Raw genomic sequence first — 22,126 nt, 5'->3', positions numbered from 1 at the left:
TAGTCTTTATGTTTAATTCTTTTTTTAATTTTTATTTATTTATGATAGTCAGAGAGAGAGAGAGAGAGAGGCAGAGACACAGGCAGAGGGAGAAGCAGGCTCCATGCACCGGGAGCCTGATGTGGGATTCGATCCCGGGTCTCCAGGATCACGCCCTGGGCCAAAGATGGGCGCCAAACCGCTGCGCCACCCAGGGATCCCTTTATGTTTAATTCTTAAAACATTAGACTTCTCCATGATCAGGTTTCAAATACATTATTAAAATAAATGAAATAAAAATTATATCTTAATTCCCTAAGAAACACACAGATATGTAGATATTCTGTTCCAAATGGAGTCTGTGGCCCATCACAACATAGAGTAATTAATTGATTGTGATTGGCTACATAATTACCTGAATTTATATGTGAAACTTTGCAGTTGAGGAAGAGTCCTTAAATAATCTACTTCTTACTCAACCCTCACAATATTCTAGGAAAATAGCCAACTAATCACATATAATCAGATGGGCAAACTTTTTCAAAATTAGTCTCTTAACTTACAGATAAATCTGGTCCTATTATTCAATGCTTGATCTTAGGAAGGATGTGCTCTATATTGCTAAAAATAAGAACTTTTTACTTAATCTTTTAAAAATATTGATTGATAATAATCATTATCTTTGTCGACCAGTTGGTAGAAGAAAACAGTAAAAATGCCTGAGAATGTCATGGGCAAGAAGAAAAAGTAATGGCAAGAGAGCAGGCCCACACCAGCTGGGAAACTGGTTTCTAAATTGCTGCTTTAAAAATTCACTTCAGCCCTCCTTTTGGTATGGCCTTAAGTTGCAATGCATAGATCTACCAAAAAAATCAATTGTAGGTGTGTAATGCTTCAAACCCTACCTTCCACAGGATTGATCCCTGTTAGTTTTATCAACACACTGCTTTTTATTTGAACTCTTGTCCAACACTGTTTCGTTTGCTGGTCCTTCTTTCATTTCAACTTTGCTTTCGCTAGTATCTTCTTTAGAATGAAGCCCATATTTCTCTCCTTTGAACACTAGACATTCATTTTTATGCACAGTGGCTTGTGTATCACCTCCAGGACTCTTATCTTCTTGTCTGTTCAGTCTCTCTGTGCTCAAAATGTCTCTTGTGTCTACATTTCCTCTCGGCTCTATGGAAGTTTTTAGAGCAAAATCTTGTATCTCGTCTTGTGGTCTTTCTGTATGAAATGTGGCAAAGCTTCTCTGAATTAGAGAGGCATTGGTCTTCTCAGAATTTTTCTCGTTGAGTTTATTAACTTTTTCTTTCTCAGAGGAGGGCTGGTTCTTCTGGGAAGATCTCTCTAAAAGCCACAAAATATTTTAATGGAGGACGCATGTGATCAGTATAATTTCCACTTCATTATCATGGCATTTCTATTCAGGTTTCTCTTTATCAGAAGATATAAGCTTTTGAAAAGCAAAGTAGAAGTGAATGTGACCAACTGGCTGACATTTGGGTTCCCAAAGATTTCCTAGTTTGTAACTAGTAGGACCCAAAGTCAATCAAATAAAGATATCCACACAGCACTTCTCCCGACACATGGCTTTATGAACACGTAACTCCCTCTGAATAGGAACAATCATAACGGGACTTTTACACCAGAGCTTTTTCTAGGCATAAATATCTAGTCTCCTAAAGATGTTACCTGTGAGAGTGGATGTCCTTTTGCCTTTGACAGGTGCTGTTTCCTTCGTGCCATGATGTGACCATGTCTTCTCCTTAGCCTATGGATACACAATTGAAAAATTGAAGTCACTTAGTAATTACATCAGGGTTTCTCAACCTCAGCACTACTGATACATGGGGTGGATAATTCTTTGTGGTGGAAAATGTCATGAGCACCATAGAATGTTTAGCAGCGTCTCTGTCCTCTACCTACCAGATGATGATGGTATCTTCCCTCAGAGTTGTAATATCCAAAAATGACTTCAGACATTGACAAATGTCCCCTGGGGAGTAAAAATCATCCCAGATTGAAAGCCACTGTATTTCATGATTCAAAAACAGAAAGAAAAAAAAACCCACTAAAATTAATAGTAAGTTAGAGGGCAGGACAGTCTGAATTAATGAAACTGTATAGACTACAATATTTGAAAACAAATGAACTTATGACTCTAAAAGAAATTCTATTAAACTCTAGCATTGTTTATAAAAGAAAGCCCATCTTCATGATTAGATTAAAGGATATTGATAATCTATGTTACCTCTGACCTTTGTTTATATTGTCTTGATATGGTTCACATATAAATCAGATGAAAATGAGAGGATATATGTGAATAGGTTTTGTAAACCAGAAAGTAAGAGCCTAAAGTAAGCTTTTACAAATGAGTTTTCACATGGCTTAGAACAGATGGCCCTTTTCCTAGGCAGATAAACATCCTTCTCACAGTCTGGCTTTTCTGAATTTGCTTAGCCAACTTTTCTTAAATACCACATAAAAGATAAACATTAGCCCAATCCACCCAACTTATCACAAATTCTGAAGTTACGCATTATAAATGCACGAAATTGTATGGATGTCCAAAGAATCAGTCTTCTTTTCTTTGGAAAGAGAGCAAAATTTGCCTTAGGGTGACTTTTAAGCATGAAACGCCACGTGAGTGTGGCTCAGGGCATCAAGACAAACTGCTAATGTACTTTTAAATAATCCCAGAGGCAGTCCCATAGGTTCAGAGCATTTCCATTTTTCAGAGAGAGACTTTGAAACACAAAGGTATGTTTAGTAAATCTGGGGAAAACCAAAATTAGAGATTACAGCCTCAGAGTTGTAACTTCCTCTTTTTTTTTTTCAAGATTTTATTTATTTATTTGAAAGAGAGAGAAAGAGAGCACAAGCAGGGGGAGCAGGAGAGGCAGAAGCAGGCTCCCCACCGAGCAGGGAGCCAACATGAGGCTCTGTCCCAGGACCCTGGGATCGTGACCTGAACCCAAGGCAGACACTCAACTGACCGAGCCACCCAGGTGCCCCTGCAATTTCCTCTTTTAAGTGAAAGTGCAGGACAAATGTTCTTCAACTTCCTCGGGCAAAGCCAGTTGCTCGCTCCCCTGTGCACAGCACTCAGCATGTGTGCCCACCCCAGCATCACTTGCAACACTTGAAACGTTTTTCCTGTCAATTTTCCCCTAGCTTGTAGGCCTTGCTTAAATAGGCAGAAAGACTGATTCATCTTTGAATCTCTGGCACTTGGCCCAGAGACCAGGATATAGTGATGATGGTGGTGATGATGATGATGATGGCGGTGGTGATGATGTCAATGATGATGATGGCTAATATACACGAAGCACTGTCTACATACCAGGAACATTTCTAAACATATTATTAACTGAGTTGATCCTCACAGCAATTCTTTGGGATACATACTATTAGCCACATTTTATAATGAAATCAGGTAATTTCTAAGGTTTAAACAATTCAGAAATGGTTTGGCCAGGATTATTAATCAGTCATCTACTTCATTCTGTGCTCTTAACTAATACCTTGTACTGTCACTCAGGAAAAAAAATTGATTATAGGCAAAGTATGAGGTTAGTATTTATTGATTATCTATCACACAGCCAGTACCACAAGAAGATGAAGAGAGAAGGGGGATCTCTGGGTGGCGCAGCGGTTTGGCGCCTGCCTTTGGCCCAGAGCGCGATCCTGGAGACCCGGGATCGAATCCCACGTCAGGCTCCCGGTGCATGGAGCCTGCTTCTCCCTCTGCCTATGTCTCTGCCTCTCTCTCTCTCTGTATGACTATCATAAATAAATAAATAAATAAATAAATAAATTTAAAAAGATGAAGAGAGAAGGGTATAAAATGGAAACAAATCAGCAGAGTGAAACAATAAATATTTTACCAAACAATTAGCATTAACATGGAAGAGAGGCAAGAGATAGAGATAATTAAATTCAATTTTGAAAATAAGTTCAAATTAGTCAAATACAAGAGTCTAACAAGTTGTGTTTAAGGTGTTGCATAATTTTGTCTTTCAGTGTTTCTCTTTTGAAGTGAAAACTTCTGGTGGATAGACATGGTGCTTCTGGATTCATTCTGGATAGCATGAACATTGGTGGCCTTAAAAATGAAAACTGGTACGTATCAATCAATTTCAGTTCATCAAAATAGGTAAAACTGAGAATCTGGTACTCCATGAAGTGCCAAATTGATGAGCATTTGCCTCTAAGGTCATCTAGGTGTCAGTGGCAAATGTCCCCAAGTTGTGCTGACATTCTTCGGGTAGAGCAGTCTGAGCTGACCAACAGGAGAAGCTGTCAATTCTGAGGAACATAAGAAACCAGCTTCCAAATGAGACTTTTTTCTTCATCAATAATGCATCACATATGTTTTACCACTTAAATAATGTCAGGAGGTCTTTATTCATTGCCACAGGCTATTGTATTTTCATTTCTCTATGTAATACTGACATCTAGAGGAACTCTGAACTGAGTTTCCAAGAAACAGAAGCTGTCTTTCTCCTTTCCTGTTTCTGGACAGCAACCTCAGTGTGAAGAGTTTTTACTGTGTGTTTCCAAATTATCTGTAGAAGTTGCTAAAATAGGAAGTGCAAGCCCATAGATATATCTTGTCCAAAAATGAACATGTTTTCAATTGATGAGAGTGGACATGACAGGACTGTTAAAGCAAGATGTTTCCGGAAGGATTACTATCACTCTCTGTTAACAGATAAAAATCATGTCAGATTATGTTCCTTTGCTAAATTCATACTGGTGACCAAGATGAGCCCGAGAGCTTCGTTTCATTCAAACTCACTCATTACTCCTTGACTTAATAAATACTTCTATATTTGCACATGGATTCTTTTTGTAACCATTTACTCATTGCTTTTATAATAATCTATTGATGCATTCGGAATGGCGTACAGAAGAAAGGGGTCCCAAAAGCCCAAGTATTCAAACAGAGTTCTGCTGTCTCCACTCTGTACAGTTTTCTAGAGCAGTGTCTCAAGTGGGGAGTGTGTCCGAGTGTGTCCAAAGTAGTCTTCAGGTTGTATAAAGGAAATGTTAGAACTCATTTTTATTTGTTTTCTATTCCTTTAAAGTTTATATTTTACATATGTTTTAAAACACCTATGAATAAAATTGGACACACATATAATTTATAAGTATCTATAATATACTAAATTTATTTATAAAAAGAAATATACATGTATTGCTTATCAATGTACATAATTTCTTTTTTTTAATTTTTATTTTATTTATGATAGTCACACAGAGAGAGAGAGAGAGGGGCAGAGACATAGGCAGAGGGAGAAGCAGGCTCCATGCACCGGGAGCCCGACGTGGGATTCAATCCCGGGTCTCCAGGATCGCGCCCTGGGCCAAAGGCAGGCGCCAAACCGCTGCGCCACCCAGGGATCCCCAATGTACATAATTTCTGAATAAATATTGGGATTTGCTTAAATACATTTTACTGACAGCAATGCAAAATCAAAATAATTTGGAGACTATTCTTCCAAGTAACACCATTTCTTACATTGTGATTTTTTTGAACTACTTGTTTTAGAGAAGAATCATTCTAATTAGCAGGTTCATTTTGATTCAATAAAAATCAACTTTAAAAACCCATCTTAAGGTAGATTTAAGCTTTAAAAGAACAGAAAGGCAAAACAGCTACTGCCTCCTCTGGATGCCCACAGTGCAGTGTATGGTCCCTTGACATGCCTTTTCCCCCACTGGGATAGGGACCCTCCTCTTCCACTTTGTTTTCCCAGGACCACATGGTGGTGGGTCAGGTTCTGAATATGCTTGGTGAACCCACGTGCAGTAAAGGAAAGAGAAGTGCCTGCAGAACCGGCGCTCTCATGCTGACATTTTTAATAAAAGCCCGACTGCCCCAGCATCGTCTGAAATGCATCCCTGTTCCTGATGCTCACTTAACTGATGGTGAGTGATATCTGCAGCCCTGCATTTGGGGATGATGGTTCCTACAGAAATCTGTTTTCTTAATGTCGCAAAGGAACACGACTGTACTAACCGCATGCCCCAAGCTGAAGGCTTTTCATATCACGGTTTGTGGAGATGCCAAGATGAACACTTTCTGGTCATTTTAACCTAATGCCTAGAAACCCAAAAACATAGCTGCAACAATTTATAATGACTCTGCTAAACTTTGATTAGGCTGTCATGAGGGAGAGGGAAAAAAAATAGAGCCTAAAAGAAATACGAAAAAAGGAATTTTCAGAATATCAAAACTACATCTCCTTGCTTGACTATAGAAGATAATTTTAGAAATCATTTGTAAAATAAATCTATTTCTTTTCATCTTCAGGGCACACGCAAATTCTTGCATTAAGTGAGGAGACTCCTTAAAGTCCCTGGGTGATAAAAAGAATGTTCACAAAGCATAACCTGTTTCATGGTCCGTGGGGACTGGTGTGGAACAAGGCAGGACAGGATCCGACTGAGCAAATCCAGGAAGGGAAAGTGTCAACTTTGGCCTCAGAACTCAGTAAGCAGACCCTCCCCGTGCTGCTGAGAGCATCAAGGATAATCAAACAGTCACCTGAGAAAATAATCCTGCCAGGAAAATTAAGGTCTTTTGATGCGTCTACTATTACAGGGACAGTGCGCTTCATTCAGAAAGCAAGTACAGAGAATTCCTCAAGCATAGATGTCCAGCAGAGGACCTGAAATCAAAGGCTGGTTTAAGAAAGTCTACTGGGACCATCTGTCCTAGGAAGATACATGGGTAATTTGACTTTTATTCGATTTTAAAACATATTGAGCAGGACTAACTAAAGAAAGAGTGTGCACACACTTAACCGTCTCGTCTAGCAGGAGAAGACTGGATGGGGAACCCCACTTGTCAGATGCACTGTATCCGGTTATTCCTTATTGGCCACAGACTTGCCTTAATTTAAATGTATTTTCAGGTTTCCTTGTTCCAATAACTTCCTTGTTACAGCCAAGACCACCCAGGCCATTTGCTCAGTCCTGAGGCGGTATACGAGGCCCAGCGGGTCAGGGACGGGGACCCTAGTATCGGCCCTGCCGTCTCGCAGGCCGGGCTGTGGATGAAAGCTACGGGTGTCAGAAAACATTGGCTCGCCTCCATTCTTCTATCCAGGCTGCCTTTGTCGACTTTAGAAGAACCAGTTAGAACAAGTTAAGAATCTTCACTTAAATACTTATTCACATCAGGTACTTTGATCATATATAGATTGTGTTTTTTCCTCATCTTACGCCCGATGGATAAACTTACCCAAAACATCTTAGAAATGGATTCATATTTTTTAATTTTCTTCTCATCATCACCTCTCCCTTTTTTTTTAAAGACTATTTATTTATTTATTCATGAGAGACACAGAGAGAGACACAGAGACACAGGCAGAGCGAGGAGCAGGCTCCATGTGGGGAGCCCGATGCGGGACTTGATCCCAGGACCCTGGGGTCACGCCCTGGTCTCAAGGCAGGCGCTCAACCGCTGAGCCACCAGATGCCCCCACTGCTCCTATCTTAACACAGAAAATGCTGAGCCCTCTGACTCATAACTCCTCATTTTTCCCACTCATACTACCCACATGATTTTGGTTTGCCACACATGCCATCTCTCACCTTCTAGGCCCAAACCCCCCTTTGCTCTAACAAGGTCAAAACTGGGGCGCATTTGAAAATATATGACACATGGGTCCCACCCCTAAAGAGTGGGTGGGGCTGCACACTCTTTCTCCAATCCCCTCCCCAGCCCCAGCTCCACCACCACACACATGCACACCCCAGTGACTCCACTGTACCGCAAGGACCGGCAGCCACTGGCCCTGTCTGCTCCAGCCCCCCTCATTCTGGGCTGTTGTTGTTTTTTCTCCCCCCTACTCCTTCTTACCACCCAGGCTGCTGTGCCACAGTTTTGAATGATGGTAATAGCACTGGAGATGCGGTGTTTCTCCTAATCCCGAGTTCCTCCCACCCACCAGCAAGGGTCTTTGATCCTCTCCCGATGGATTATCCAGCGAACCGCTGCCTCTTCCGCGCCGGCCACCCAGAGGCCCATGTGTGGAAATGAGTCTCAGGTAGACAGGCCCGGAGACCACAGAAACCTCGCCTCCAGGAGTGATCTCAGGGGCATCAGAGGAGAGCAGGCCAATGCAAAAAAGCCAGCATTTCCAACCACACCTGACATCCTCTTCCTCGCTTCCTGGTCAGAGTTTAGTATGAAAGTGATTTCTTTCCTCCACCAAAACGGAGGTGAGCAGAAGGGAGGACGTGGGTTAAGTGGAGAAACACCACTTCACAGGACATAGAATTACTTACAGCCCTTTATCCAGAAGTACCCCTGAAAGCCATAAATAGTCGTGCTCGGCCTTCTCGGGACTTCACCACCAGAAAGGCAAGCACCTGAGCCCTTCCAAGGCTGTGCAGCAGGATCCCCGGGAAAGCGCAACAGTGTGTGTGTGTCTGGGAGATAGCAAGGAATAACCAGCTTCAAACGCAAGTAGAAATGGGATTACAGCTCCCTGATGTTCATTTGATTAAAATGAGTCTTACTTAGTAAGATTCTTCTTTTCTACTACACAAGACCCAACCTTGGAATGTTTTCACATGAAGTTTACAGTGTTTTTTCATCACCTAATAAAACTCTTCTATTTCTTCCTGCCGCAGACAGTTTTACAAGCATTCATTTCACATAGTGTTCTCAGTGTGCTTTTTAATTTTTATTTTAGGTTTGCTTTTATCGCTCCATCTCCTGTCTCCCCCTCCGAGTAAGCAATCGGCATTTTGGTGCAGGCCCTCCCCGCAGGCTGGCTCCTGGAAGTGGTGTCTGCTGGCAGGGGCTCCTGGGGAGCTCCGTGTTTCCTCAGGTGAGGTGATGTGTGATCCCACGGGTTGGTAGGGAAGTTTGGAGATCTGAACCTGGGTTCACTGAGCAAAATATTTAACCTCCTTAAGGTTTGCCTTTCCTTATCTTGCCCTGCACAGCAAATTTTGCAGGCACACTACAGAGTAGCTTTCAAAAGCTATCTCTGAAAAGCAATGAGAAGCTGCAAAGTTCTTAAAAGTCTCCGAATTTGGAGTACATAATTCACGCTCAGTAGATAGAAACGAATCAGTCATGACTACTTGTCCAGTCCCTTCTACTCAATTCGGTCCACGGACAACAGCCACTGGGAGCTTGCTACTAGAGACTCTCGGCCCCTCCCTCCACTCATCCAATCAGGATCTACGTGTCAACCATTCCCAAGGTGAGTCCCATGCACATTAAAATATGGGAAGCCCTGACCCAAATGACATCCACAGTGACTTGGGCAAAGAAATATTTCACAAAATATTTGTCACGGCCACTTGTATTTATTTCAACCTGGCCTCCATCCACAAAGAGCCATTGTCACCCTTGGTTAAGCTCAGAGGGAGGATGTGGAGAAAGAAGGAAGGAGCCAACAAACGCTCAGCTGGTCTGGGTGTCTGCTGGCCTTGAGGGCAGCGGCCAGGGGAAGTCCAGAACTGCGAAGAATATCAGTGAGCTTTGAAGAATGTCCAGAATGTTGACATGGACCCAAGGAGTCCTGGCAGGGACTCAGAAGGGTAGGTGAGATTTGATATCATGTGCCTAGAGGTTTCCGCTAACCTCTGGGGTCTCTACCAAACTCAGGCCTCAGAGGAAAGCAACATTAAGTTGTAAAGTTTCTGTTACGGGCTGAATGTTTACGTGCTGCCGAAATTCATATAGTGAAATCCTAACTTCCAACATGATAGTATCAGAAGGTGGGGCCTTGAAACTGGTAATTAGGTATAGGTGACGTCAGGAGGGTAGAGTCCCTGTGATGAAATTAGTGTCTTGACTAGAAGAGGATGAGACTAGGGCCTTCCCCTGCCTCCCTGCCAGGGGAGGAGAGAGCGATCATGCAACTGTCTGCCAGACAGGGAAAGGTTCCCATCAGAACCAGAGCACGCTGGCACCTGATCTCAGACCTCCAGCTTCCAGAACTGTGAGAAAGAAATTGCTCTGTAAGCCACCTGGTCTGTGGTGTTTTGTTACAAACACCTGAACTAAGATTCAGTGAAACTGTGCCAGCAGTAAACTCTAGAGAATCAGGAACATATTCTGATCCGTCCCCAAATGCGAAGAATACAGTTAGGATTATTAATACAAGTGCTGAAACTTGGTCGCTGTAAGGTGACTGTCGACCCCTTAAGAGAAACATGTAATTTTATTTAGCCCAGTTCTTATGAAATAAAAATTTCAAAGCACACAGATACCCTCTAGTTGTTCTAGCACACAGATACACTGATACCCTCTAGTTGTCTGTACTTTCACTCCTAAGATATTCTTAAACCCTCAATTTTTGGAGAACATTCCAACACCTTACTGAAGTCCTCATGTTTTTATCTCATTCTTTTGTTTTATTATGGACATACAGGAGAATATTCAGCTGGTACAGTCCCAGTACTATGCCAGTTATTAAAATAGGAAATGGGAAAATAATTCCATTCTGGTTGGTAAATAGTGGATGTCCTGAGACCTCCAAGAGTCCCGCTCTCAACTCCTGACCTAACCACCCTCAGGGCCCGCATAAAATCCAATAGCTTGAGGGCTAATTTCTGCTATGGCAGGGGCCTCCAGGTCCTCATTCCAGTGCAGTCTGTTCTGAAAAGTGAGTGACTGCGGACCCCCAGCCATGAAGTTCGGTTCTGCAGCAGCGAACGTGAATATAATATGAGTGCACCTGGCCACAACAGTAGGCTCACGGCCGGGTAATTTTTAATATTGGAATAAAAGCTTTTAATACTATCTGTGCTGCTCCTTAAAGTTAATTATGAGAGGAATTGGAAAGTGTGCCTTGACCCTCAGGAAGAGCAGTGACTGATGAGTAAAGAGGAGGTAGGAGAGTTCCTATCAGCAATATCTTTGCCCACCTTAGACCTTGAGACAGTGGTCTGAAGTTTATAAATCTCCTGCCCCAGAGATTCTTAATCAGTAGGTCTGGGCTGGAGCCCAAGAACATTTTTCACAAGCTTTGGAAGTGGTTCTGTTTCCAAGGATCATACTTTCAGAAAATGTATGAAATTCTTACTCATTTTTCAAGGCCCTACCTCATGAAGTTTCCCGTTGTGAATTCTTCCTTGAAACACTCCAGTCCCACATCCTTCTACCAAAGAAGAGTCTGTCTTTCCTCCATCCTTATTGTTTTTTTTTAATTTTTTTTAATTTATTTATTTATGATAGTCACAGAGAGAGAGAGAGAGAGAGAGGCAGAGACGTAGGCAGAGGGAGAAGCAGGCTCCATGCACCAGGACCCCGATATGAGATTCGATCCCGGGTCTCCAGGATCGCGCCCTGAGCCAAAGGCAGGCGCCAAACCGCTGCGCCACCCAGGGATCCCCCTCCATCCTTATTGTTGATGACCCATCATGAGTGTATCATATTGGGTTGGCATGCTTGACTTTACCTAGATATCCTGATATCTCTAGCATCGCACTCAGCGCATGGCAGAGAAACACTAATTGATAAACCCATTGATTAGGAAGCAGGGGTGGGGGCTGATGCCGGGCAATATTTACTGAGCATCTCAACCAGCTGTATAAAATTTCCAGAAGGGGTGCTGTAGCATGCCCTTTATTATATCCTCCCTGGTATCAGGCTTTGCTGTCTCACCCTCAGGCTCCTTTGGCACCTAGAAATCCCCGCTTTTGTGTAGAGCAATTTGTTGGCCTGAACCTCGAGGAGAAAGCTCATGGTCTTCTCAGACCTTTGCAGGAATTTTTAAGGCTTGTGTCAACAATTAACATCTGAGACTCCACCCTCAGTGTGGGTTATTGAGGCAATTTATCATTTACCACCTTCTCAACAAATGTCTCATCCCTAATAAAATCAGAACATATGCTATAAACACTCATTTGATTGATGCATATATTTAAGATCTATTACGTCAACCATAACTTCTTTTAACACATAACACATCAGCACAGAGAGACACTTAATGAATATTATTTTAAAAGATTTTATTATTTGGGGATCCCTGGGTGGCTCAGCGGTTTGGCGCTTGCCTTTGGCCCAGGGCGCTATCCCTGGAGTCCTGGGATCGAGTTCCGCATCAGGCTCCCAACATGGAACCTGCTTCTCCCTCTGCCTGTGTCTCTCTCTCTCTCTCTCTTTGTCTATCATGAATAAATAAATAAATAAAATTTTTAAAAAAGATTTTATTATTTTTACGTAATCTCTGCACCCAACCTGGGACTCAAACTCCCAACTCTGAGACTAAGAGTCACATGCTTCACTGACCAAGCCGGCCAGCTGCTCCAAGAGATGCTTAATGGATACTTTTGAGGATAGAAATGAGAAGAGGTTAGATACTGTTATTGCCACATTTCATTTTGTTATGATTTTGGAACTTAGTTTTGCCCAAAGACAAGAGCAAGCTGTACCTATTTCCTCTGTCATGTCTGATGGAACTTCTTTGTTTAGCGCCTAACTCAACATTAAAATAAGTGCTAAATAAATGCCTTTGCATTTTACTGCCGAAGCCCTTTACAATATTTCTAATGGTGATTAACACATCATATCAATTACTCTAATGTCTCTTCGGCTCTCGAGTTCTGTGATGCCACAGAATCGAGACTAAAGCTTGGCGCAGTTAAAGAGCACACTGAAGCTTTCCATGCTGGCAAGAAACTGCTGCTTGGGTGCTTTTCCAAGTGTCTTCACTGTTGGCACCTATTTGTGGTGATGATTTACCTAAGTAAAGCCTAAGTAAAAGCATCTTTATGGCAGATCACAGAAAAAAAGTAGCGTTTGTTTGGTTTGTGCTATTTATTTCGGTCTCCGTTTCCCAGCAGCTGAGGGCTTTGCTTCAACCACGTGAGGCCCTGTCACCACTGAGGGAGTTCTCCTGGGGTTTCCATCAACAAAGTTTCCTTGTTCGCCCCTTGCTACCAGGACAAGGGAGAGGGATGGGAGTTGTCTCCGAGCTCCTCTACGGTCTTCTCAAGCCCTGCTCAGAGGCAGCAACCCGTGATGTGGGGATGGGTTTGTAAAACATGCCAGTTGGATTCCTTTTCAAATTCCGTGAATTTGAAAAGGCCAGTGCACCTGCCTCCTGCTTAAACAGGGAGCTTCATTTGCTGACTCAGATAGGAGCAACATTCTTATTCTCAAAGGCAAGAGACTGCTACTTCAATAAACAACGGCAAAACAAAGCAAAAGGTAGCCCTTTGTTGTTGTGGAAATCAGCTATTTATTTCCCATGTCGGCTCACGACAGAACAGGAAGGAATCTGAAAAATCACCTTAGATTTAGCATCACAAATTTAAATTAGGTTTTAGAAAGAAATGAAGATAATGGAAGGAGTTTGCCTCACAATCCAGGGGGTTAGATACCTAACTTTTGAATTCCCAACCACACAACTCACGACAAAACACCCACAATATTCTAAGGGTTCAAAATAAGACAAAGAAATAGAAAACTTACTAAATCACAAAATCCATTTTGAATTCGGAGAGACCTTAAAGAGCGTTGTGAAGCGGGCGAAGGAAACCTAACTCACAGTTAGAGGCGGGAAGCGATGCCGGGAGGGTGGTCGCGCACATGCTACTCCTTGCAGCTGGCTTAGGCCAGCAGGAAAAAGGGAGATTTCCTCTCAACCCCCTAACTGCCCTCACCTGCAACCAAATAGAGGTCCCCTCCACTTCCATCACCTACAGCCAATGAGAAGCCACCACAACTATGAACTCTCATTTCCCGCCAAATTTTGTTCCGAATCATTCCTTCCAATCTCCCCCGTCTCCTCTATAAAAGGACACTCTCCTCCACTGTTCTCTGTACTTGGAATGAACTCAGAGAAACCCCTCTCCAGACTGGAAGCGGATCTCTGTCCTGACACCAGAACTACACTCTAGTGCTCAACCCTTCTACCATTGAAGAGCCCCTGCCTCAGAGCACGAAAACAAAGAGTGAAGGTCTTTAATAAACCTCAACAGGTGCCTATGTCTAATGATACCCTTTTGCTTAGGCCCTTTAAGATATACCCACTGGGACATCTGGGTGGCTCAGCGGTTGAGCGTCTGCCTTTGACTCAGGTCGTGATCCCAGGGTCTCAGGATCGAGTCCCCCATCGGGCTCCCCGCACGGAGCCTGCTTCTCCCTCTGCCTGTGTCTCTGCCCCTCTCTCTGTGTCTCTCATGAATAAGTAAATAAAATCTTTAAAAAAAAGACATACCCACCCTTTTCGCCTTAGTTCCTCCACTCTGATTAATATATTGGGCCATTTTCTTAGAAAAACATCATGCTGGAAGTTCTTTCTCCTGAAAAGGTGAAATAATTCTAGAATTTCACAGCATCAACCAAAATAGCCAACTAGATAAATTGCATGACCCTCAACATCTTTCATTTGCTGTGTCTCTGATGACCCCTAGAGCTAATTCCAAGGATAGTAATCATTTGACCCCTCTGGATCAGCTACTACTCTCCTTATGGGTAAAACCTCAACTAGTAATAGCAGAATCCACAATGCACCTCCTATTAAGACCCAAAAAGATCCCCCAGAACCTCTCCCCTTAATTAATCAGCACCTGTAAGTAAAGAAGCCGTTCAAGGCATTAAGCCAAAATTAAATATTTAGGGCCAGGGTCCCCATTATGCCCTGTACCAATCCTTGTGTCACTCCTATTTTACCTGTGAAGAAACCAAGTGGCCACAGATAGTGGCTTGTCCAGAACTTCCAAGCCATAAACAATATCGTCTTCCCCCACCATTCTATTGTTCCCAACCCTCACACTTTATTTACTTTCAACACTACTGAGAGCAAATTTTTTTCTTGATTTATGTAGCATTTTCTTTAATATTCTAGTAGATAAAAGGAGTCAATATCTTCTTGCTTTTACTTGGGAAGGACAGCAATGCTAGAGACAGTAATGCCAGGGTTTCATGGAAAGCTCACAAACATTAAAGGCTGACCCAGATGATACTAAATTCCCTGGAGGCTCCACTTTAATACAACATGTGGATGACTTACTACTTTGCTCCCCTTTCCAAGCCTCCTCACGAGACGATAGCATCCATGTGCTAAAACTCCTAGCCAAAAAGGGATATAACACCTCTAAGGAAATATTACAATTTGTTCAAACTCAAGTTCAATATTTAGGACATCTGATCTCAGAACAAGGACTGCACTTGGATCCAGACAGTTTTCATGGCATCCTGAGCTTCCCAAAGTCCCAAACCTAATGTCAACTGTGAGGTTTTCTTGAATTGGCAGACTGTATCCCAAACCTCTCTGTAGAGCCCCAACCTTTATACATGTTGTTAAAGACTATTAAACCTGTCCCCGTCATCTAGGAAGATCCAGATGACATGACTTTCCAATATTAAAAGAAGTTTAATAAAGCCCTTTGCCCTTGAACATCCAAATTATCAGCTCCCTTTCTTCCTTTTTGCATATGAAAAAGAAGGGAATGCCCTTGGGATTCTCAACCAAAATCATGAGGATTACAACCAACCCATAGGATCCTGCAACGACTAGATGCCACAGCCTGGGGATACCTTACATGCTTCAGAGCTCCACCTGTTACTGTCTTTTTGGGGTAAAACCTTGACTGAGGAAATTTACTTGGACTCCCCTTTACCCACTTCTGTACTGTCGCAGCTCCTCTTACCTCTCATCATACTTAGTATCTCTCAATAAGCCATCTCACTTCCTGTGAAATTCTACTGGGAACTGTCCTTTCTATCACTTTTTTCGTTATGATAACCTTAGCCCTGCTACTCTCCTCCCCTCCTCTACTGATGAAACTGCCCACAACTGCTTAATAATGACAGATCCCCTTGTGACCTCCGTAATAACTTAAAGGAAACTCTTTTGGATAACAGTGACTTTTCATTGTTCAATAAGAATTCTTAGGTGAACGATGAAATAAATTGAAGCGGCACCCTTGCCCTTGGGTACTTCAGCTCAACAAGGAGCTATAAGCACATACAGGCCCATATTCTAGCCAAAGGCGAAACTGCCAACATTTACACCGACAGTATATATACCTTTGGAGTGGCTCGCAGTTTTGGAATGTTATGGAAACAATGTGGTTTCCTTACTTCCAGTGGAGATAAAATTAAAAGCAGCCCTTACAGTCAGGAATTATTGGATGCCATACTCTTACCTGCTGCTTTCGTTATTATTAAAATCCTGGGGCATTATAAGCCTTGACTCTCTGGAAGCTAAAGAAAATCATCTCACTGAATTTCCATTCAAAAATGCTACCCTCACAGGGTCTAGAAGTCAAATCTCTGATTTGCCATGGTCCAAAGGAACTCACTTCCAGATGATAATTTAGAGAAATTGACTATGGACATCCAACAATAAAGCAATATTGGCAATCAAATGATTCTTAGTATGATAAGAAAAGAAGTCTCAGGTTTGGACCAAATACAAACCTGGTCCTACCAGAAATTCTAAAGCTCCCACTACTGACCACTGTGCATGCGTTAAACCATTGGTCTATAGATAAAATGATGTTTATAAATCAATACTGGCGGAGAAGCAGCAACAAGACTGCAAAAAGTACCTACACTGCTTTCCCTGCCTGCCTAAAATACTATCCAGGGAAACCTGTCCACACTGTTCCTGGCACTTTAAATTGCCTAATGGGCCATTTGAATTTTGGCAAATGGATTTTATCAGTGACCCCTACCTCATGGAATCAAATATGTCTTGGTAATGATTTGTATGTTTTTCCCACTAGGCTAAAGCCTTTCCGTGTAGATAAGCTACTATCTTTCTTCAGTAGGTAAAATCCTACTGGAATAAAACCATCCCTACTCGGGGAACTCTTCTTGAGCTACACAGCAAATGAAGAACCCATACTCTGTTGGTGAAATGTTCTAGCACATTTGTGCCATTTAGCAAGTTCGATAGCATTTTCACTGTGTTTATCATCCTCATCCTTCATCCTTTGAAGACTATCATCCTAGTCTTCAAAGCTAGTCAAAGGAACTGAACTCAATTGGAAAAATTTATGGAGACCCTCCAAATACCTTGACCAAAAGCATTGCCATTGGCCCTTCTAAATCTCAGATCCATCCCCTTTAGAACTTGTAAACTCTCACCATTAGAGAAAATTACTGGGTGTCTCAGCATCTAGCATCTCCCTCTTCTGACCTGCATATAGTAAAGGAGATATCCATTACTGTTGCAAAGGTCTAATTACACCCCTTGAAAATAGTCATACTCTAGGAGAGCGACCTTTTCACAGCACACTCCCAGGAGACAAAGACGTCAAACTAGGAATTTCACTTATTGGAAAGGACATATCCAGAAAGACTCTCCTCAACCATGCTGGAAAGGCTCCTATCAAGTATTAGTAACCAGTCCTTGTGTCACCCCACTCTGCAAGGAGTTGATTCCTGGCTCATCTAAAGGAAACCTCAAACCTTGACTGGACCTCAAACACCAAGTTGAAGGAACTGATCAGGAAGTGATCTCAAAATAAAAATCTCTGGTACCTGAAGCAGACAGCTTTCCCAATATGACAGGATCAGGCCTGTTTATTCTCTCCTTTCTGCTTTTTCTCACCTTGTTTTCTCCTTCTTGGTCCTGGAGAAACGATGCTGTTACTTGCATTTCCCAATCCATCTCAGAAGGAAGCCTTTCCGATTATTGGATCTGTCCTTGGAAACCCCGATCCAGCTGTGACAAACGTGACCCTTTAGCCTTCCCAAATGCAATTTTCCCTTCGTCTCCAATGTGACCCCTAGTTACACTTGCACCCCTCCAGATTGTTCTCCCTGAGTCAAACCTCCACAACCAGGTTCTCCTGTGCCTTGCTTTGACTTCTCCCCATCGTAACTCCCAAAGCAACTAATTGTACCTATTCACGTGGACAAATCCCTCCAGAGAAATAGAAACCCAATTACATGATATTAGGGAAGATGCGCATTGGCCACAAAAAATTCCACCTGATGATCTATGGTCCTTTGATCTCCTTAGCTGGTTTGGGCTGCTGATTTAGGACTCTAATACACAATGGGGCCATCATTCTGCTCCTCATCTTATTTTGTGTAAACATTTTTAAAGCTTTTTGCCTATTGCCTGTTGAACCTTTGTAAAAACAACGTACCCAATAGGGTGATGCTGACTCAGTGCTTCATGATGATCTCCAACACTTACAACCTTGATAAGATGTAAACTTTAGTGGGAAATGCCTGGAAGCTCTCCGTCCCCACACTTGTTTGTTACCCAAATGTGGCCTCAGTGTTTTCCAATCTGTACACTTTCCCTCCAGCATGGGACATGACACCCAGAAAAAGTCCTTCCTGACACCAAGAAATAAAAATGTTTCAATAAGGAATAGATGCTCCAACTCTTGATCAGCAATGCTTTTGAAGAAAGATCTTATCAAAAGGGGGAAATATGAAAATGTGTTAAGGAAACCGAACTCAAAACTGGAGTCGGAGACCATGAAGGGGGAGTTCTCATGCTTGTGACGCTTGTTGCAGCTTGTAAATCCAGCAAGAGGAAGGAAGATTTCAATACCTGGCGATATCAAGATGCCCTTACCTGCAGCCAATGAAACACCACCAAGACTTCAAATGCCTGCAGCCAATAAGAAGCTGCCACCACTTCAAACTCCTCTTTCTCCAGTGAACTTTTGCTCAAAACAACCCCTCCCAACTTCCTCCTTTTCTCTATAAAAGGAAAGTGTCCTTTTTTAGAAATGTCCTTTCCTCCTTCGTTTTCTAGACTTGCCTGTCATTTGCATAGTTTGCCTGTCCCGAATTGGAATTCCTCTGCTCTTCCCAAATAAACCAGATTTTGCTGGCTGAATCACTTACCTTTCTCTTTTAAAAGACTGACAGCATGCAGCCCAATCAGTCCAACTGGAGATGAGAAGTGAGATTCTTCCCAGTTTCATCTAATTATAGGAGATTTTAATAACATTTAAAATGTACCTGCTGGGGATGCCTGGGTGGCTGGCTCAGTGGTTAAGAGTCTGGCTTCGCCTCAGGGCGTGATCCCGGAATCCTGGGATCGAGTCCCACATCGGGCTCCTTCCATGGAGCCTGCTTCTCCCTCTGCCTATATCTCTGCCTCTCTCTCCCTCTGTGTCTCTCATGAATAAATAAATAAAATATTTTATAAATAAATAAATAAAATGTACCTGCTAGAGGGAAGGCTGTTGCTATTACTGGTGATGTTTCCCTCATCTTCAACCTTAAAAATGTAATAGGACATTGTGGCTTACACTCTCAATCTTCATTTCCTCTCACTAAAAATCCGCCCACCACGATACAGTTTTTGGATGTACACGTAGTTCTCAGCATTTCATTTGTTATTAGATATCAGTTTTCTATGATGTTTAAAAGAAGTAGAGAGCTATAGATTATGTTATGTATTGGTATAAGTATGAGCATTTAAATATGTTTTGGTCCTGGGTTACTATTGTGGGAAGTACATAATCAGGTCAAGTAAGCTTTGAAGTGACTATTTTTGCTTGGAGGGAAAAAAAAAATCCTTCTCAAATAAGACATCATGATGGATAGGATTAAGAAAAGTCTATTAACATCTGCAGTAACTATCTGAAGAGAATCTGTAGCCTTGGGCTAGACATCCCCTGAGATTTGGGAGTGGCTGGCTGACTTCCCTTGACTTGTGAAGAGCCCCACTTGGAACTCTGTATGAGGGGACAGACAAGCATTATCACGCATGCCTTGTATTTCCATAGGAAGCAGAAAACAATTGCAGACTTGCTCTTCTACCTTCCAGGAGACTATGATAAACTACACCCAGAGAACAACAAATAAATGCATGCCTGTGATGAGGTGACAGTTAGCTGGTCTCTGCAGCAAAAAAAAAAAAAAAAAAAAAAAAAGGCATAATCACTGATGGAAAGTTTGATTGTGGGTATTCCAAGAACAGGATTAAAGTCTGTTTCCAGTTAGGAACTTCAATAAAAGTGTGCTCCATCTGTGTTTACTACATGCAGCTGCACTTCTTTCAAAGTAACAAGCAAAATACTAGTATAAGACAGTATAGACCAATATATGGTGTACTCCTCCTCCTCCATTTACTGAAACATACTATATACTTCATACTCACATGCCAAGCTATCTCATCAAATTCCAGAAAATAAATCTAAACTGTGAAACAAGAAACTACTAAAAGAAAAAAAAATAGAAGTAACTTTTTCCAACTATTCTGGTCATATCTCATTATGTTCATGTATTAAAATTTAGGCAATAGTCTAAATATACTTGAATTTCACATTTAATGAGATCAGTTCAATTTGGCATTTAACAATCACTGTAAAATTTTTCATTTTGATTTAATTCAGTTATAAGCAATATATTTCTCAAACTGACCTCATTACTGGTGGAATACATTTACACAAATATATTACTTACTAGCAATATCGGTCAATTCTGAACATGAATAGTTCTTCACATGCTATTACTTTGCTGTTGTTCATTTTCTCTTCACTCCCACAAAATTACTCATATTGGCACCAACTTTTCCTATCTAATAGAGAAGTAGTGTTATTTAAAAATAAGTAAGTTCCAGGTAGATGTTATAATAGTGTTATGTACATTTTATGAATTCTACTTATAATTAGAATCACCTCAAAATTTTCTCCACTAAAAATTGTTACAATAAATGTCAAAGTCAAATGCAGTTTTTCTTTTGAATTTTAAAGAGAATTAACCAGATGAGAATTCCAACTCCTATGAAAATCCACATTCTATAAAATGGAGACTCCAGCTGCAAAAAATCCTCAACTCAAAATCCTAAAATCTGTGTTTTTTTATCAAGTGGTTAAATAACTAAGGCTAGTTTATTATATAATATGGATACATTTTTTAATGAAATAGCATACCATTCAAACACATTTCATAATCATCTATATTTTTATTAAATATTGCCCCATCAATACTGATTTGACCAAATTAATGTCTGCAGACTGTACAAAACCTTTCACAGATGATCTAATATCTGTGTTAAAATTTATAATTAAGAATTTTGATAGAATTAATCACAATCTAATACTTAAATAATGTTTATTTTAATAACTAGTAAGGTTAAAATAAGTTCCCTAAGTTCAAGTTCTAACCAAAGGACACCAGCTCCAAACTAAAACCTGAAAAAGTTGACAGTGAGTATATTTATATACTTGTGTTTAGAAATAACAAAAGCATGTGCTTATGATGGATATTCTTTGACAAAACTCCATTTTTAAAAATTTGCCTTTAAACATTATATTTTGGTACATTCCCCTTCAATGGTTTTTTGGATCATTTTTCAGAGGATATGAAAGATTTGACCTCTACTTATCAAAGTTCAACTTCGTGAACTTGCCATATAATGTAGGTTTCATTGTCATAAATCTTGGCTGTGGAAAAAAATCATAGCTCACCTTTCCATTTCCTCTGCTAACAAAACAGAAGGAATTATCCAATCTCAAAAAGTATATTTGCTTTGATTTAAGCCATTAGTCTCATTAGCCTTAAGGAGCCCAGGGGTAAATTGGCTTCTCCTGTCACACTTACGGACTCCAGCTCTCAGCTTCTCACCAGGGTTGTTGTTTTGTTTATACCCAGGACTATATGTTCCAGTCCACTTAATCTTTTGGCTGGTTACTTTGAACTCCAGCAGATAACTACAAGTTCTGGTTTCCTCCCTGCATGGATTCCCTCAGTGCTCAAGTCTATATTATAGGAAGGCCTGGGTTCACCTTCTTCTGGTTTCTAACACCTCTGGTTTCTACACCTCATATTTTCCTATGAAGCACATAACCTTGAAAACACTATCTGTTTTCTTTCTAAATGAGCAACTCTCATATGGCACTTTTAAAAATATCTTAAAACTTTAACATCTCTTGGTAAGCCATGTAACTATCAGATTTCTGATGGTTCCTCTTCTCTTAGAAGATCCTTTAGTTTCTTGGGCTTAGACCTTATCCCATTAGTCGTACTCATTATTCATACATAATCAGAAACTGATAGCTGTGTGACATTTCTTCCTGCTTTGGTCATCACAGCACTCTACCAGTCTTCTCATCTGCTAATATATTTGACATCTATGAACACTGAGCTAAGATCTATTCCTTTTGGAGAATTCACCAATCCTTTCAACTAAATTCTACACGAATGATCTCAAAATTGTCTTTATCCCAATGA

General features: G+C 41.2%; 1 protein-coding gene across 1 annotated transcript in view; it reads right to left on the bottom strand.

Moving 5' to 3' along the window:
- Positions 1-22,126, bottom strand: part of MYLK4 (myosin light chain kinase family member 4) — a 79,585-nt gene that overhangs the window by 20,516 nt on the left and 36,943 nt on the right. The window contains exon 2 of the mRNA XM_055322976.1: positions 1,675-1,753. Within this exon, the coding sequence (XP_055178951.1) occupies positions 1,675-1,753 (79 nt within the window). The remainder of the gene's footprint in view (positions 1-1,674; positions 1,754-22,126) is intronic.

This window comes from Nyctereutes procyonoides, unplaced genomic scaffold, assembly GCF_905146905.1.
Source record: "Nyctereutes procyonoides isolate TBG_1078 unplaced genomic scaffold, NYPRO_anot_genome, whole genome shotgun sequence".
Taxonomy (NCBI): domain Eukaryota; kingdom Metazoa; phylum Chordata; class Mammalia; order Carnivora; family Canidae; genus Nyctereutes; species Nyctereutes procyonoides.
The sequence above is the reverse complement of the archived record's forward strand: the minus strand, read 5'-3'. Positions and strand labels throughout refer to the sequence as shown.